Source organism: Trichosurus vulpecula, chromosome 2 (genome assembly GCF_011100635.1).
Source record: "Trichosurus vulpecula isolate mTriVul1 chromosome 2, mTriVul1.pri, whole genome shotgun sequence".
Lineage (NCBI taxonomy): Eukaryota > Metazoa > Chordata > Mammalia > Diprotodontia > Phalangeridae > Trichosurus > Trichosurus vulpecula.
In genome coordinates, this window is record NC_050574.1 from 134,315,792 (window position 1) to 134,332,577 (window position 16,786).

Here is a 16,786-nt window from a genome sequence, read left to right on the forward strand (position 1 = left end):
GAACTGCAATCCTCAGTAAAGCCACAGATTAGGCCTTACATTGTATTCCTTAACCTCACTTCAATTAAAATACATAGAAACACGCCTCCTTAGTGCCTTCTCCCTCTTCCCCAAAAAGGGACAGGGTTAGGTTTACCCGTTTGTCCTGTTTCTTCTGCATCTCCATGACGTGCAGGCGCTCCATGAGGCTGGAGATGCCTTGCTCCAGGCTGTCGATGGTGTGGTGCTGAGGGTCATGGCCACTGAAGCTGTTCCTTAGGCTCCTCAGGGCATCTCGGACAAGCTGCAGATCATTGGCCTATGGGTGAAACAAAGGCAAGTATTCTCATTGCAATAATCAGGTCAGCTCAAGAAGCCTCAGGGACACACTTTTTATCGCTGCCCTCATTGTTTGCCTACGTTTGCCTACAAGGAAGGGAGGGAAGAAGGGAGTTTGCAGAGTAACCTTTTCTATATTAACAAGTACTGCTTGCTCTTACTTTCTGATCATTAACTTCTATCTCCAGAGCAGTTCTAAGAGGGGGGAATCTGGGACACGAAGAGACACGATTTTGGCCAAAGCCCAGGACTGAGCACTGTGTGCTAGTGTGGGAGAACTCTGCTCAAAAATCTAATTACCTACCCCTCTGTGGGCAGCTGAGGCAGCTCCTTTCCCAGACATCGGGAGGAAAAACCCATTGCTTTGAGTGTTGTGACTGTTGTAGTTGGTTACCTGCTGAAGCAAGAAAATGAAATGAAAACAGAAGAGTGGCTTGTTATGGGGGAGAATACAGACCATAGTGATTAAAAAAAAAGTTCTCATCCTAGTTTCTGCCCCAGCGGTGACAGTGCCCAAGCAACTGAGGGAAAAAAAAAAAGGAGGCTTCCCTTCCAACATCAGCTGGATGGCATCTTAGTAGGATTTAAAAATGTGATCTTTATGCAGCCACGGAGCAGAATTTGGGCCTTTCTCTTTATATTAGAACATGTGGAACTGAGACCCTAGGACTGACGCACTCACATTACCTCCTCGGCATCTCTCTTCATACAGTGTGCCAAGAGGACATCCTTATGTTCCAGTTCCCGTTCTAGGTCGAACTACAAGGCCAAGTAAGCACATTAGAAAAGGGTTGCTTCAGGTCAACAGAGGAGTAAAAGCATTAGTCTGCTGCATCCCCACCTGTTGGTAATTGGCCTCAGAAAGTTTCCTGAGTGCTTCCTCCAGTTTGCCCTGGTGCTGCTGTATGAGACGATCCTTCTGTCCCAACTCTTTCTGCAATAGAAAAGGATGAAGAGCTTTCAAAAATACTGCATGATGGAGGTAAAACAGACAACTCATTTTCTCCTCATGCTCCTGCCACCCAAGGAAAAGACCACCTTCTGAAGAAAAGTCCCTTGTGGGTCCTGTTCCATGAGGACAAGATGAATCAGAGATGAAAGTACTCTGCAAATAGTTCATCTGGGAGAAAAATGACATGAAGAAAAGCCTAGGTAGGAAGAAATAAGTAATTTCTGCTGTCCTCTGGCTCTTTCTATCTTTAATTTTCAACTCTTTATCAGACCTGGCTGTTACCGAGGAACCAGAACAGCTGCAGCTACCCCCATTTCTGACCTCTAGGGGCACCATGGTCTTCCTATTTATCTTGGAGTAAATGTGAATAAATCTCCTTTTCTCTTAGACCTGTTCAGGTAAGGTTAGAATTTTTTGAAAGGATCTTTAATAGGTAAATAAAGGAAGAAAAGAAATTACAAAATCATAGAAAACGATGATATCACAATGGACAGATTGCTTATTTTACATCTAGATTGGCCTGACTAGTATCATTTTTCTGGCTCCAAGCCCTGTTTCCTTTTCCTTACCTCAAATCTGTCCAGTTAGTGATAGAACAGGTTATTCTGGCTCCTAGTTCAAGGTATATTTGGACTGGCACTAATGCCAGATTAAGGGCAGGATCTTAGCCTCTATTAGTTCCTGTTTCTGCTAACTATAAACCTTAAAATGAAGAGGTTGGGCAAGATGACCTTTAAAAGCCCTTTCACTCTCCCTGGGTATGGGTCCCCTGGGGGAGAATGGGACTGGCATGGAAAGTCTTCAAAGATTCCTCCTTAGGGCTTCAGGCTCTCTTATATTAACCCTACAGTCATATCCTTCTACCTTATGGAGGCCTCTATAAGCTCTGGCCCCTGGAAGTCCTATCCTTACCTTTCACCTGTTTCTCTCAGCTTTGATTCATCTGTTGAGACATATTCACTACATCTAATCACACAAAGTTAGAGATGGCCTTAGAAGTTATCAAGTCCTACCTATTATAAGTAGTCCAATCCATTATGAAACATAAATGCCCCCTACAAAATCTCCAACAGCTGATTATCAAGCATCCCCTTGAAATCCGCTAGTGTTGAGTAGCATAAAATCAATCCCCTGGGCCAATCTATGATATTTGGGGTCAGCTCTAATCATTAGAAGTTTCTTTTTCACAGATGCTCAGCATTGGAAGGAACCTCGGAAGTCACCTCTGCCTGAACCTGAATCCACTTTACAACACACTAATGGCCTCATCGTACTCTCCCCTGGTGGGGCTCCATCCGGAGTACTGTGCTCAGTTCCAAACACCATATCTTGGGAAAGACAATGGCAAATTGGAGAATGACCAGGATGGAAGCTGTGTGACATGAAGACTGATGGAAGGAAAAGCCAAGAGGAGAGAAGGTTTAGAGGAGACACGACCTTTGTCTTCAAATATTTGAAAAGCTGTCATAAAAGAGAGAGATTAGTCATTCTCCTTGGCTCCAGAAGGCAGATAACAGTGAGAGAGTGGAGTCAGTGATGGATTTGTCAGAGGACTTAGGCTCCAGTCCCAGATCTCCTACTTACAACCTGTGTAATCTTGGCTTGACATCTCCAGGTCTCAGCTTCCTCCCCTATACAATGAGAAGATTGGACTAGATGATCCTTCGATCTCACCCTCCAGCGGCATGATCTCAAGGTCCTTCTCCATCCTGATCAGTCTCCAGCTAACTATCAATATCTCTCTTAAAATGTAATATCCAGAAATGAATGCAATACCCACTGTGGTCTGACCAAGGAAGAGTACTGTGGGACTGTTACCTCTTGCGTTCTGGAACTCAGGCTTCCCTTGAGGCAGCTTAAGATGCTATTACATTTGGGGGCTGCCATATCACATTTGCTAATTCTCGGTGAGCTTGCAGTTTATAAAACTCCCCAGATGTTTTGCAGATGGACTGCTGTGGAGTGATGCTTCCTCTATCTCATCTTTGTGAAATTGGTTTTTTGAACCCAACTGTAGGACTTTAAATTTAAATTTCATCTTATTAGATTCAGTCCAAAGTTCAAGTCTGCTGAGAACTTTTTAATCCTGACTGTCATACAGTGGGTTAGCTATTCCTCCCAGATTTGCATTACCTACACATTTGATAATCACACCATCTACATCTTCATCCAAATCGTTGATTTAAAATGTAAAATTAGAACAGAGCCAAGAACAAATCCCTGGGATGATCTTCTAGAAACAGCCCTCTAAATGAGCACTAATCCATTAATGATCAACCAGTTTGGAATCCAACCATTGTCTCATAATTTTCTTTTTTGTCCATCTGACTGTGGCAAATGCTTTGGACAAGCTCTATCTACAGCTCACAGTAGTAACCCTGTTACAAAAGGAAATGAGGTTAGTCTGACATAAACTATTCTTTATGGAGTCAAGCTAGGCCGAAAACCTGCCTCCTTTTAGCTTCTATTGGTCTTAACTTCTGCCTGCAGCATCCTTATCTTCCCAGCACACTCTGTGCTCCAGCCAAGCTGGTTATTTGTGCCCCAGGAAAAGGTGCTGCATTCTCACTATACCTTTAAAGCCCAATCAAAGGCTACTCTTTCAAGGAAGCCTTTCCTGATCCCCACCTCACTCCTGGCCCTGTTTCTGGCTATTGAGTCTTTCTTTCCAGACCATACTTAGCCCTTGGTTTTGTAACATTCCAATGAATGTATCATGTGACAGTACAGTATAGCTATCTGTGTGGGAGTCTCATTGTTTTTCAGGCATGTCTAACTCTTTGTGACTCCATGGACAGTTTTTTTCCATGGGGTTTTCTCAGCAAAGATATTGGAGTGGTTTGCCAATTCCTTGTCCAGTGGATCACCTTTGGTCAGAATTCTCCATTATGACCTGTCCATCTTGGGTCACCCTGAACAGGATGGCTCATAGTTTTATTGAGGTATGCAAGCCCCTCTGCCATAACAAAGCAATGATCCAAGAGGGGCTTCTTTTTTTTTTGGCAAACAGGGGCTGAGCAACTTGCCCAGGGTCACACAGCTAGTAAGTGTATGAGGCTGGATTTGAACTTCAGTCTTCCTGTCTCCAGGACTGGCACTCTATACACTGAGCCACCCAGCTGCCCCTGCTAAACTATAAGCTCTTCGTACAAGAACTGTGTTTCATCTAAAATTTTTGTACTTAAATGTTTTCTATATTTCATAGGAATATAGATTTAAAACTGAAAGAAACCTAAAAGCTTATTTAACCTAACCCCCTTATTTTACAAGTAAAAGCCCAGTGAGGTGGATAGTAGCAAAGTTGACTGGAACCTAACGCCTCAAATTCCAAACCCAGTGTTGTTTTCCACTGTGTTATGCTGGAATCTGGAGTTGGCTGTCTTTGCCCTTACCATCTAGAGCCAAGCAGAATAACTCAAGTCTGTCTTTGACATAATTCTTCAAGTGGAGGAAGATAGAGGTCATGCCCTTTCCCAAGCCTTCTCTTCTTATGCTCTTCCTTCATCCAATATTTGAATGGCACTTTACCTCCTCTAGATGCACCTTAACTTTTCAATGTTCTTCCTAAAACATGGTACTTGGAAACAAATATGCTAATTTGGATCAAGACGGAGTAAAATGAAATTGTTATTGTGCTCTGGTACTAGAAAAGGGACTAGGCCCTAGATGCTCATTTTGATGCTGCCCTTAAGGTATGGCCAACTTCTTTACTGTCCTAGGCTAGCTGCCGGCCTTTGTTTCTCTAGTACCCAGTAGCAACTCTCCCCATCTTTGGAGCCCAACCAGAGCATTCTATCATTGCCTTCTAACAGCCAGCATCTGACTACTGTCTCTTCTTGTTTCAAATCTAGTTCTATTGGAACTCACTAAGTTCCTTATTTCTGAGAGGCAACTACCTCTTTACTTATTTACACAACAGTGACAACAAGCAAGATCTGAACCCAATGAAGTGAACAGGCTAAGCCAACTTCCTCACTCTAGGGATAACACACTCAGGATCTTCCACAATTCAAGATGAATGGCTTTTTCAAAATCCTTCCACTATAAGCTTAGAATAGAAAAATATTCTATAATTCAATAAGAAGATAATTTTCATCAACTGTAAGGGGACAATTATTTCCTTAGATTACTTCAGAGCAATAAAAGAGAACACAAGAAGCGTTACTTGTAAGGACCTAACTCCATATATTAATCTGTCTATTCAAACAAGAGCAAAAAGGACATTAGGAAAACAAATAATAATACTTTACATTTCATAGTCTCTAAAAAGTTAGATGTGAAAGAGACAATCCAGTTCAAGCCCTTTATTTGATAGATATGGAACCTGAGTGTACCCGAGGTGCTCCTACAATTAACTATCGACAGAGCTGGGAGGAGAATTCAGATCCTTTGCCTTTTGATCCAATGCTCTTACACTGCACCATACTGTATACTGTCCAAGCACTTTTACATCTATCATCTTATTTGATCCTACTAGCAATTTCATGAACTAAATAGGGGAAATGTTATCTTCATTCTCGATGCGGAAACTGAAGTTCACAAGGTTATTCAGGCCCAACATGAGACAGCTAGTTAGCAGCATCAACGAGATTAGAATCCAGGTCTTCTGATTCTGAGCAAAGCGCTCCTTCTACCATAGCATACTGCCTCCTGTAGGAAACCACCATCCTACTAGTTACCCAGGTTTGCAACCTCGGTATCATCCTTGATTCCTCATCTTCCCTCACCCTACACATCCAATCATTTGACAGTTGGAGAGCTTGTGTGGGAGAAGGATTGAAAAACAAGTAAGTGTGAGCAAAAAACACAAAGCACAAGGGAAAAGGATGACTTCAGTTCTTTCTCACAGTGGCAGCAATGGCACATAACAGCTCATTTACAAAGGAGACATGGGAGTTATTTGCCTCCCCAGTTCCATTCTTACTTTGTATTCTCCTAAGAGGCGGCTCCTTTCATCCAGCTTCCTCTGAAGATCTACCTGTAAGAAGGACAAGAAAAAGGTTCACTGGAATGCTCGCCAACCCAACCCGAGATAACACAGATATCTGATTATGTTAAACAGCATATCATGTTGTTGGGTGGGGGGGGAGTAGAAGCCCCTTTTATGTCTCATCAGAGACACATTCCACTACAGGTACTTTCTGTGTCTCAGGGTCTTCAAAGTTGCTGAGGGGCCCAAAAATCTCTCTGTCCAGTATGGCCTGGGATATAGCTAGGAACAGAGATAAACCCAGTGTAACATAAGAACACACACTCATATTGGTGGTCTGGGGGCCCTTCATACTGTGTTCAACAAGGTCACCTGTCCCAGTTTCGGTCCAGATTCTTCATATAACTCACATTCTGGTTGTGTAGCTCATCCTTGTCCATATTTGCTCTCAAAAGTTCTTGTTTAAGCTGAAGAACAGACGTGTCCTGTTGAGTCAATCTCTGTTGCAAAGCATCCTGGGAGAAAGTACATCTTAATGTGGTTATGCTCCATTATGAGGTTATTGTTAAGTGTCTACTTTGTGCACTGCCATTCTACTTGGCATTGTGGTTATTGTAGTCTCTGCCCACCATAACCTTACAACATATTTGGGAAGGTAAAACTATTAGAGAGCAAGGAATCTGTCCCTATGCCTTACCCCTCCCTATTCTTGCTACATTTTAAAATCCCTTGACATCACTCACTGTTCTTTCCTCCAGTCTCTGATGAAGAGGTGACCCTTCTCCTTGCCATAGCCAATGGCAAGTACCTTTTTTTATATAAAGTACCCTTGATTCAATTTCCTTCCATCTTCTCCAGTAAATTGCTTCCACAATCATCCCCTCTTTCTAATCTTAAATCTCTTCCTATCTATGAAATCCTTCCCTGCTGCCTACAAACACACTCAAGCCTCCCCAATCCTTAGAAAACCTTCAGGAGATACCCCATCATCCCATCAAGTGACTGCCTTAGATGTCTCTTCCTTTTCATAGCCAAACTCCTAGAAAAAGCTGTCTACACTCGCTGCCTCCACTTCTTCTCCTCTCATTCACTTCTCAACCTTTGCTGTTGGGCTTTCCGACCTCATCACTCACCTGAAACTCTCTAAAATGACCAACGATCTAACTGCTGAGCCTGATGGCCTTTCCTCAATCCTTATCCTTCGGAACTTTGTTGCAGCATCTGCCACCATTAAAAATCCTCCCCTCAAGTTTTATACCTCTAAATGCTTACATGAATAAAATAGAGAAAAAGGAGATCAATGAATTGGGCATGCAACTGAAAAAGCTAGGAAAAGAACAAATTGAAAATCCTCTATTAAATACCAAATTAGAAATACTGAAAATCAAAGGAGAGATGAATAAAACTGAAATCAAGAAAACTATTGAATTAATAAATAAAACAAAGAGCTAGTTTTATGAAAAAACCAATAGAATTGATAAACCTTTGGTCAATTTGATTAAAAAAAAGAAAGAAGAAAATCAAATTACCAGTATCAAAAATGAAAAAGGAGAATTCACCTCTAATGAAGAGGAAATCAAAACAATAATTAGGAATTATTTTGCCCAACTGTATGCCCCTAAATTTGACAACCTTAGGGATATGGATAAATATCTACAAAAACATAAATTGCCTAGGTTAACAGAAGAGGAAGTAAAATTTCTAAATAGCCCCATCTCAGAAAAAGAAATTGAGCAAGCCATCAATGAACTCCTTAGGAAAAAATCTCCAAGGCCAGAAGGTTTTACATGTGAATTTTATCAAACATTTAAAGAACAATTAATTCCTATACTTTATAGACTATTTGGGAAAATAGGTGAAGAAGGAATCCTATAAAATTCTTTTTATGACACAAACATGATACTAATACCCAAACCAGGTAAAGTCAAAAACAGAGAAAGAAAATTATAGACCAATTTCCCTAATGAATATTAATGCAAAAATTTTAAATAAAATATTAGCAAAAAGACTGCAGCAACTTATCATGAGAATAATACACTATGACCAGGCAGGATTTATTCCAAGAATGCAAGGCTGGTTCAATATTAGGAAAACTATCAGCATAATTGATCATATCAACAACAAAACTAACAGAAACCATATGATCACCTCAATAAATGCAGGAAAAGCCTTTGACAAAATACAACACCCATTCCTATTAAAAACACTAGAAAACATGGGAATAAATGGAGCCTTCCTTAAAATTGTAAGTGGCACCTACCTAAAACCATCAACAAACATTATTTGTAACGGGGATAAGTTAGATGCATTCCCAATAAGTTCAGGGGTGGAAGAAGGATATCCATTATTACCCCTACCATTCAATTTGGTACTAGAAATGTTAGCTGTAGCAATAAGAGAAGAAAAAGAAATTGAAGGAATTAGAATAGGCAAAGAAGACTAAATTATCACTTTTTGCAGATGATATGATGATTTACTTAGAGAATCCTAGAGAATCAAGTAAAAAACTACTTGAAATAATAAAAAAACTTTAGCAAAGTTGTAGGATATAAAATAAACCCACATAAATCCTTGGCATTCCTATACATTACTAACAAAGCCCAACAGCAAGAGACAGAAAGAGAAATTCCATTCAAAGCTACCATAGACACTATAAAATATTTGGTAGTCTATCTGCCAAGACAAACCCAGGGCCTATATGAACATAATTATGAGACACTTTTCACATGAATAAAGTCAGACCTAAATAAATGGAAAAATATCAGTTGCTCATGGTTAGGCTGAGCTAATATAATAAAAATGAAGATTTTACCTAAATTAATCTATCTATTCAGTGCCATACCAATTGAACTACCAAAAACTTATTTTACAGAGATGGATAAAATAATAACAAAATTCATCTGGAAGAACAAGTGGTCTAGAATATCTAGGGAATTAATGAAAAGAAATGCTAGGGAAGGTGGCCTAGCCGTACCAGACATTAAACTGTACTATAAAGCAGCAGTCATCAAAACTACCTGGTACTGGCTAAGAGACAGAGTTGTGGATCAGTGGAATAGGATAGGTACACAAGATGGAGAAGTCAACGACTATAGCAATCTACTCTCTGATAAACCCAAAGAATCCAGCTTCTGGGCTAAGAATTCACTATTTCACAAAAACTGCTGGGAAAATTAGAAAATGGTAGGGCAGAAACTGGGCATAGACCAATACCTTACACCATATACCAAAATAAAGTCAAAATGGGTTCATGATTTAGGAATAAAGGCTGATACTATAAGCAATTTGGGAGAGCAAGGAATAGTTTACCTATCACATTTATGGAAAAGAAAAGAATTCATTACACAAGAGATAGAGAGAATTACAAAATGCAAAATGGATAATTTTGATTATGTTAAATTGAAATGTTTTTGTATAAGCAAAGCCAATGCAACAAAGATTAGGAGGAAAGCAAAAAATTGGGAGAAAATCTTTACAACCAGTGTCTCTGATAAAGTCCTCATCTCTAAAATATACAGGGAACTGAGCCAAATTTATAGGAATACAAGTCATTCCCCAATTGAAAAATGGTCAAAGGATATGAACAGGCAGTTTTCAGAGAAAGAAATTAAAGATATCTATAGGAATATGAAAAAATACTCTAAATCACTACTGATTAGAGAAATGCAAATCAAAACAACTCTTAGGTACCACATCTCTCCTGTCAGATTGGCTAAAATGACAAAACAGGAAAATGATAAATGCTGGAGAGGATGTGGGAAAATTGGAACATTGTTACATTGCTGGTGGAGTCGTGAACTGATCCAGCCATTCTGGAGAGCAATTTGGAACTATGTCCAAAGGGCTATAAAAATGTTCATGCCCTTTGACCCAGCAATACAACTTCTAGGGTTGTAACCCAAAGAGATCACACAAGTGGGAAAAGGACCCATATGTACAAAAATATTCATAGCAGCTCTTTTTGTAGTAGCAAAGAATTGGAAATCAAGGGGATGCCCATCAATTGGGGAATGGCTGAACAAGTTGTGGTATATGAAAATAAGAGAATACTATTGTGCTATAAGAAATGGGGATGATACGGACTTCATAACAACCTGGAAAAACCTACACAATATAATGCTGAGTGAGTGGAGCAGAGCCAGGAGGACATTATACACAACCACAGATATATGGATTCTGTGACGACTAACCCTGATAGACTCTGCTCTTCTCAGCATGCAAGGTGCAAAGACAACTCCAAAGGACTCACAATGGAGAAGGCTATCTACATCCAGAGAAAGAACTATGGAGTCTGAATGCAGATTGAAGCACACTTTATGCTCGCCTTTTTTTTCTCTTTTTTTTTTTGTTTTTTGGGGGTTTTTTGGTTCTGTTTCCTCTTTCTCATGATTCATTCCATTGGTCATAATTCTTCTTCACAACTTGACTGGTGTGTTATACATAGAAGACATATTGGATTTCAAGCTGTCTTGGGGAGGGAGGGGGGAAGAAAACCTGGAACTCAAAATTACGTAGAACCAGGTGTTATAAACTAAAAATAAAAACTCTCAAAAAAAATCCTCCCCTCCTGATTCCTCTCTCCTCTGTTTTTGGTTTTGGTCTATTTTTTATGACTGCTCTCTCAGCTCTGCTCCCACCTGTTTGACAACTCCTTCCCAGTCTTCTTTGATGAGTTATCATTTATAACTCTTCCATATCTGCAGGTGTACTCCAAGGTTCTCTCTTGGGTCCTCTATTCTCTCTCATTTGGTGATCTTATCTGCTCCCATGTGTTGAACGATCATCTCTATGTAGGTGACTCCTAGATCTTTATATTCTGTCCTAGTTTCTCACCTGTGCTCTGGGAAGCTTGTATCTTCTGCTGACTACTGGACATTTCAAACCAGATGGTCTAGACGTGTCTCCAACTCAACAGGTCTAAAACAGAACCCATATGTCCCCAACTTACACCTCCCCTCATAAACTTCCCTATTTGTTGAGAGCACCATCATCTTTCCAGGTACCCAGGTTTGCAACCCTGGTATCATCCCTGATTTCTCATTTTCCCTCACTCTACATATCCAATCATTTGTTACATGTTTCTACCTCCACAGCATCTCTCAAATCTGTCCCTTTCTGATCGCATGGTCACCACACTGCTTCAGGACCTCATCATCTCCTGCCTTAAAAACTGCAACCACAAGCTTCCTAGGTGGCTTCCAAGCTCCAAGTCTCTTCCTACTCCAGTCCATCTTCCATGGAGCTGCCAAACAGATTTTCATAAAGTACAGGTCTGACCTTGCCATTCTCCTAATCAAAAACTCCAATGGCTTCCAATTATCTTTCAGGTCAAATATAAACTCCTCTGTCTAGATTTTAAAGCCCTTCACATTCTGGCTTCCACCTATCTGGTTATCTTGATTCCATTTGCCATACGTACATACATAAATACTCTGAAGTTCAGCCACAGTGGCCGTCTTGTTACTTCTTACAAATGATACTCTAGACAAGAGGTTCCCAAACTTATTTGGCCTACCACCCCCTTTAAAAGAATTACTCAGCACCCCCCTAGAAATCTACTTTCTTTAACCCTTTAACAGTTTTTCAAAAAATTTGTGTCATTTCAAAAAGAATTTTTCTTTAAAATGGCATCTTAAATTAACTAATTCATTGTAAATTTGTGGGGGTTTTTTCCTGCATTGAAATTTTGATGGTGCAATATTGCATCATGTAACTGTATAATATCATATTGTAAACGAGTCATTACATGCACATATTCCTGCTGATACATGCTGGATTTTTCAACAATGCACTACTTGCTTGTTAAAACAAGCAAGGTGGACTTGAGCATTGGTCAGTTATAACTTGCTTGTTATGTGTTTATTTGGAAAATAGTGTAATCACTATGACTTAAACTCTGTCACACAACAGATGAAACATGCACGAAAGGTTTTTCAAATTTTTCTTCTCTTCTCTTCTTTCCTTATGCTTCCACAGCCCCCTGATTATTATTCAGCACAGCCCATTTTCACTTGAGGCTACTACCTCCCCTACCTCCCTCCCCTTCCCCCCACCCCTCCCAGTCATTGCAGCGCCTCCGGAGGGCAATATCGACCACTTTGGGAACCTATGCTCTAGACTGATAGACTTGGGTTTAAACTCTGCCTTACTAGCTGTATAACTCTGGATAAGTGACCTAAGCTCTCTGGGACTCAGTTTCTTCATCTATAAAATGGTGGGCTTGAATTAATTGACCTTTCTAAGGTCCCTTAGAGGCAACCAAATGTCGAAGTGGACATAATGTGCTGTTCTTGGAGTCAGGAAAAACTGAGATCAAAACCAGCCTAAGACAATTACTATCTGTGTGACCCTGGGCAAATCACTTTGCTTCTGCTTGCCTCAGTTTCCTCAACTGTAAAATGGGAATAATTATAGCACTTATCTGCCAGGGTTGTTATGAGATCAAATGAGATAATACTTGTAAAGTACTTAGTATAGTACCTGGCATGTAGTAAATGCTTAATAGGAACTTCCTTCTAGCTCTGTATTTATTCATTCATTCATTCATTCATTTATTGTGGTTTTTTGGCAGGGCAATTGGGGTTAAGTGACTTGCCCAAAGTCACACAGCTAGTACATGTGTCAAGTGTCTGAGGCTGGATTTGAACTCAGGTCCTCCTGACTCCAGGGCCAACGCTCTACTCACTGCGCCACCTAGCTGCCCCTAGCTCTGTATTTATGATCCCATGATCTCCAACTCCTGTACCTTTGCACTGGCTTTTCTCCACGACCAGAATGTATTCTCTCTATATCCCTACTTCTTAAAATCTCTTGTTTCCTTCAAAATCCAGATCAAGTACCACCTGCTATATAGATCTTCTCCTGTTTCCCTTCCCACCCACCCCCACCTACAGCTGCCAGTGCTCCTCCCCAAACAATACTTTTTATTTATTTTATTTATACCCATATATGTTCACGCTCTATAATAGAATGGCAGCTCCTTGAGAGCACTTTCATTTTTGTCTTGGTCTCTGTAACACCCTTCACAGTGCCTGGTACAGAAGTGCTTCCTGACTGATTGACAGTATGGGGACCAGATCAGATTTCATTAATATAGGGGATTCTGGTGTGGAAACAAGCTCCTCTGATGCAAGTCTATAACTTGGAGTCAAGTTGCTGAGGGCCCTGGCAGACTGTGTGACCTACGTAGCTACACAACTGGTACGTGTTAGTGGTAGGATTAGAACCCAGGTCTTATGGACTCCAAACCTAGCACTCCATCCATTTTGCGAGGCAGGCAAAACCTCTCAGATTAAGAGGGACATACGGAGAAAATGAGACAATATATAAGAGCATGGTTATTTTGCAATACAGACAAAAATAAATAAAAGGAGTTAGAAAATGAAGAAGTCGTTGTGGACTGAAGTTATCAGAGAAGTTGTCACAGAAAAGGTAGAACCTGGGGGAGGGAATGAAGGGAAAAAGAATCTGAAACTGAAAATAAAAAAAAAGTAGGACCTGAATTAGGTCTTGAAAGATGGAGGTATAGATAGGCAGGAAAAGAGGCATTCTATATGGAAGAGACAGTCATGTTTTCTTGTTTTACAAAGATGCAGGGCACACAATAGAGCCTTTTAAATCATCTATGAGGATGGCCTCAGGGGCTTTTACTGCAGTCTCACACTCCACTTATGGTCAAAGATATTGGGTAGCATCTCCCTGATCTCAGGATATTGGCCTACCTTTTATTTTCTCCATCCCACAGATCATAGAAACACAATGCAACTTGTACTCTGTACAAACACAATGTGGCAATAACCCTGACAGTGCTGGGTAATAGAACTACCGATATGAGATGCCCTTGGCCTTTAATGTCCCAGAATTATTCTCTGGCCTATGGATGGAAAATAAAGGAGAAAGGACAACAGCATAAAAGCCTTTCTTCCTTAGGGCTGGGAGGACACGGCTTACATACGGCTGCAGCCAAGGCGGTATAGAGACTCTGGGTACCAAAAGCACTGAAAGAAGCCTCAGCTAAACAGAGCTACTCCATCCCACAGATCGAGTCGGTGCCTAACACAGAAGCTCAGATTTCTGTACCTGCTCCACCAGAAGACAACATTCTCTCTTGGGGAATCAAATAAAAGAGTTAGTTTGTATTTCTTTTTACCTTTATTCCCTGCAAATTTCTGACTTCTTGTTTGCATTTCAGCAACTCTTTCTGAAAAAACAAAATACAGATTAGATGGTTTTTGCCATTTGCATCGTCTCAGAAGCATCACCTCCCCCCATCTCACTGAGCAAAACAATGAGGACATTCCATGACAGAAAACAAAACGAAGGCCTCATTCAGTTAGCAGCAAATGATAAATCACAGAATAGCTGGCAGAGGCCCACAGAGTCATCTCCAGGCTCCCCTTGGCCGCCTGAAGAACTATACAGACCCTTTGGGGACAGGAGGAAAAAGGAAGATTCCAGACCCATCTCAGTACTTAACGACCCTCACCCATAGAAAGCCTGCCATATATGGCTTGAAGTATCATAGCTCAAGTATCCTAAATCCCTCTTATGGAAACATAAGATATGTTAATATATGTTTTGCCAACATTATTAGATTATCTTAGTTCGACCCAATACTAGACAAAGGGCCAGAGAGCTCCTAAAAACCAGTCAGTGCCTCTTGGGGAACTTAGCATTTAGATGAGAACATGTTTCCTCCACAATAGTCCTAGGTCAATGCCTCGTCATGTTGTGGAGGCCACCTTGAGTTCTCAAAAGCTGTGCCAGTAGAGTACAACCAAGGCATACAAGCTGGATGGGCTTCAAGGGCAGGCCCAGAGCTGGACTGTGGTTCAGAAGTGACCTAGTTAAGTTCTGAGAAACTGGTTACAAGAAAGTTGACTACAAGATGGTGAGTTTTCTTGGCACAGCAACCCCCTGAAATTGTCTATTGAAGTGGGGAGGGAATACAGTCCCCACACCAAGGAAATCATATATCCTTAATATGTTGAAGTAAAAAGATATGGTCTGGAATACGGCATGGATTACCTAAAAAACTTTATTTCATGGTAACTGTGAATCCATGTGTATGTCTGAGAGTCCATATCTATAGAATAGATTTTTAAAGAGGGGAAAACTCATGGTCCTCTCATTTCTTTTCCTCCTACTTCATACCATGAGTTTGCTGGAAGTTCTTTTACTTTAAGAAACTCTAAAAGGTATTTGGGAAAAGTAGTCCTTACTGACCCTAAATCCTTTAAACAGTTTTTTTCATAGTTTATTATACATATGCACAGCTGTACCTTCAGGTCCTGATTTTCTTCCATGCTCTGGTCCAGACGACTTTGGATTATGATCTAATATAAAAAAAAGGAATGGTTATGCCCTGGAAGACTGATCCTCACACAAACCAGACTTACAAAATCTCAGAGTGAAAGAAGTAGCCCACCAGTTGCTCCTCAGGGTTGGCTCCTGGTTCAAAGAGAGCCAAGGGCCTCTCTTGTTCATCTTCAGGCAGGGACCCATTAAGCAGCAAGGCCTAAAATTCAACAAAGGCAAAATGAAATGTGACCCCTCCAATCAGGTGATTTGTGCCAGATAACTGAGGCCTGAGCCCAGTGAGCTCAGTCCCTAAGCTGGAATCACTAACCAACTTTGCCTAGAAACTCCTCTACAGTTTTGGGTGCTCCTTTTTTCTGTGCAGATGCATGCTAATCTTGGGACAATCTGGAGTTCTGACACTGTCCATGCACCAAGCCTGTATCACTCCTCTGAATTCACCTGTATCCTCAGCCATAAAAGCCCCTTTCAGTCCCAGGAGGTAACTGGAGAACAAACCCTGCTTTCAGGAACAGTTGGAAGCATTTCAAATCAGAGCTACTCAAACTGGCTTTAACCAACAATACAGGGAACCAAAAACAGAGGTTGTTTCTGCTGCCTTTGAAAAGTACTTTTCAATGAATCATTTGGAATGTGTCTAGGGGAGGAGGGGAGGAGGGAAGGGGAGGTTAACTGATATAGATTAAAAAAATCCTCATTCTAACTTCCCAAGGTTACTTTGAAGATCTGCATAGAAAAAATAGGGGATGCGTTTGTATGCAGATTATATGTCCCCACTCATTTCAACTCTCCACACTGGACCGTGCTTTTATCAGACGATCAGTTATATAGCCAGGACTGATTATCAACTGAGCTACAGAAAATAATTAAGAGAGGCAGTTTGAAGAAGCTGACTCTGCTTTATAACCAAATTGAGTCACAATTCTGCCAAATGAGATAAAAGATTACATAGGTCATATACTGTTTCTGCAAACATCTCAGTATATTAAAAAGGTTAAGTCTGGCCAATGGCTCATTTTTGGCATCTCAAAATATTCTGAATTTATAATAAAAATATGATCTGAAGCTTCATGGTTACAACAAGTAGAAAGACAATGGGGCATCTAGAAAATAGTTCCCTCTTTAATAATGAGCTCATTAACAAGCTTTAACTAAATATATACTAATGGGTGAGAAATCTAGGCTATAGCTTTGCTGCAACTTAGTCATCACTGAAACCTTTAAGGAGTCCAGAGGATGCTATGAGTTATTCTGTGTCTTGCAGCAGA

General features: G+C 40.6%; 1 protein-coding gene across 2 annotated transcripts in view; it reads right to left on the minus strand.

Moving 5' to 3' along the window:
* The window catches only part of DIXDC1 (DIX domain containing 1), a 34,601-nt gene that overhangs the window by 10,796 nt on the left and 7,019 nt on the right, over positions 1-16,786 (minus strand). Inside the window, exons 4-12 of one of the 2 annotated variants that reach the window (XM_036743272.1) lie at positions 15,628-15,717; positions 15,482-15,535; positions 14,350-14,400; positions 6,611-6,715; positions 6,195-6,248; positions 1,160-1,252; positions 1,006-1,077; positions 623-715; positions 137-298 (exon numbers count right to left, since the gene is read on the minus strand). In XM_036743272.1, the coding sequence (XP_036599167.1) occupies positions 137-298; positions 623-715; positions 1,006-1,077; positions 1,160-1,252; positions 6,195-6,248; positions 6,611-6,715; positions 14,350-14,400; positions 15,482-15,535; positions 15,628-15,717 (774 nt within the window). The remainder of the gene's footprint in view (positions 1-136; positions 299-622; positions 716-1,005; positions 1,078-1,159; positions 1,253-6,194; positions 6,249-6,610; positions 6,716-14,349; positions 14,401-15,481; positions 15,536-15,627; positions 15,718-16,786) is intronic. The other variant, XM_036743273.1, reaches the window with a different exon arrangement.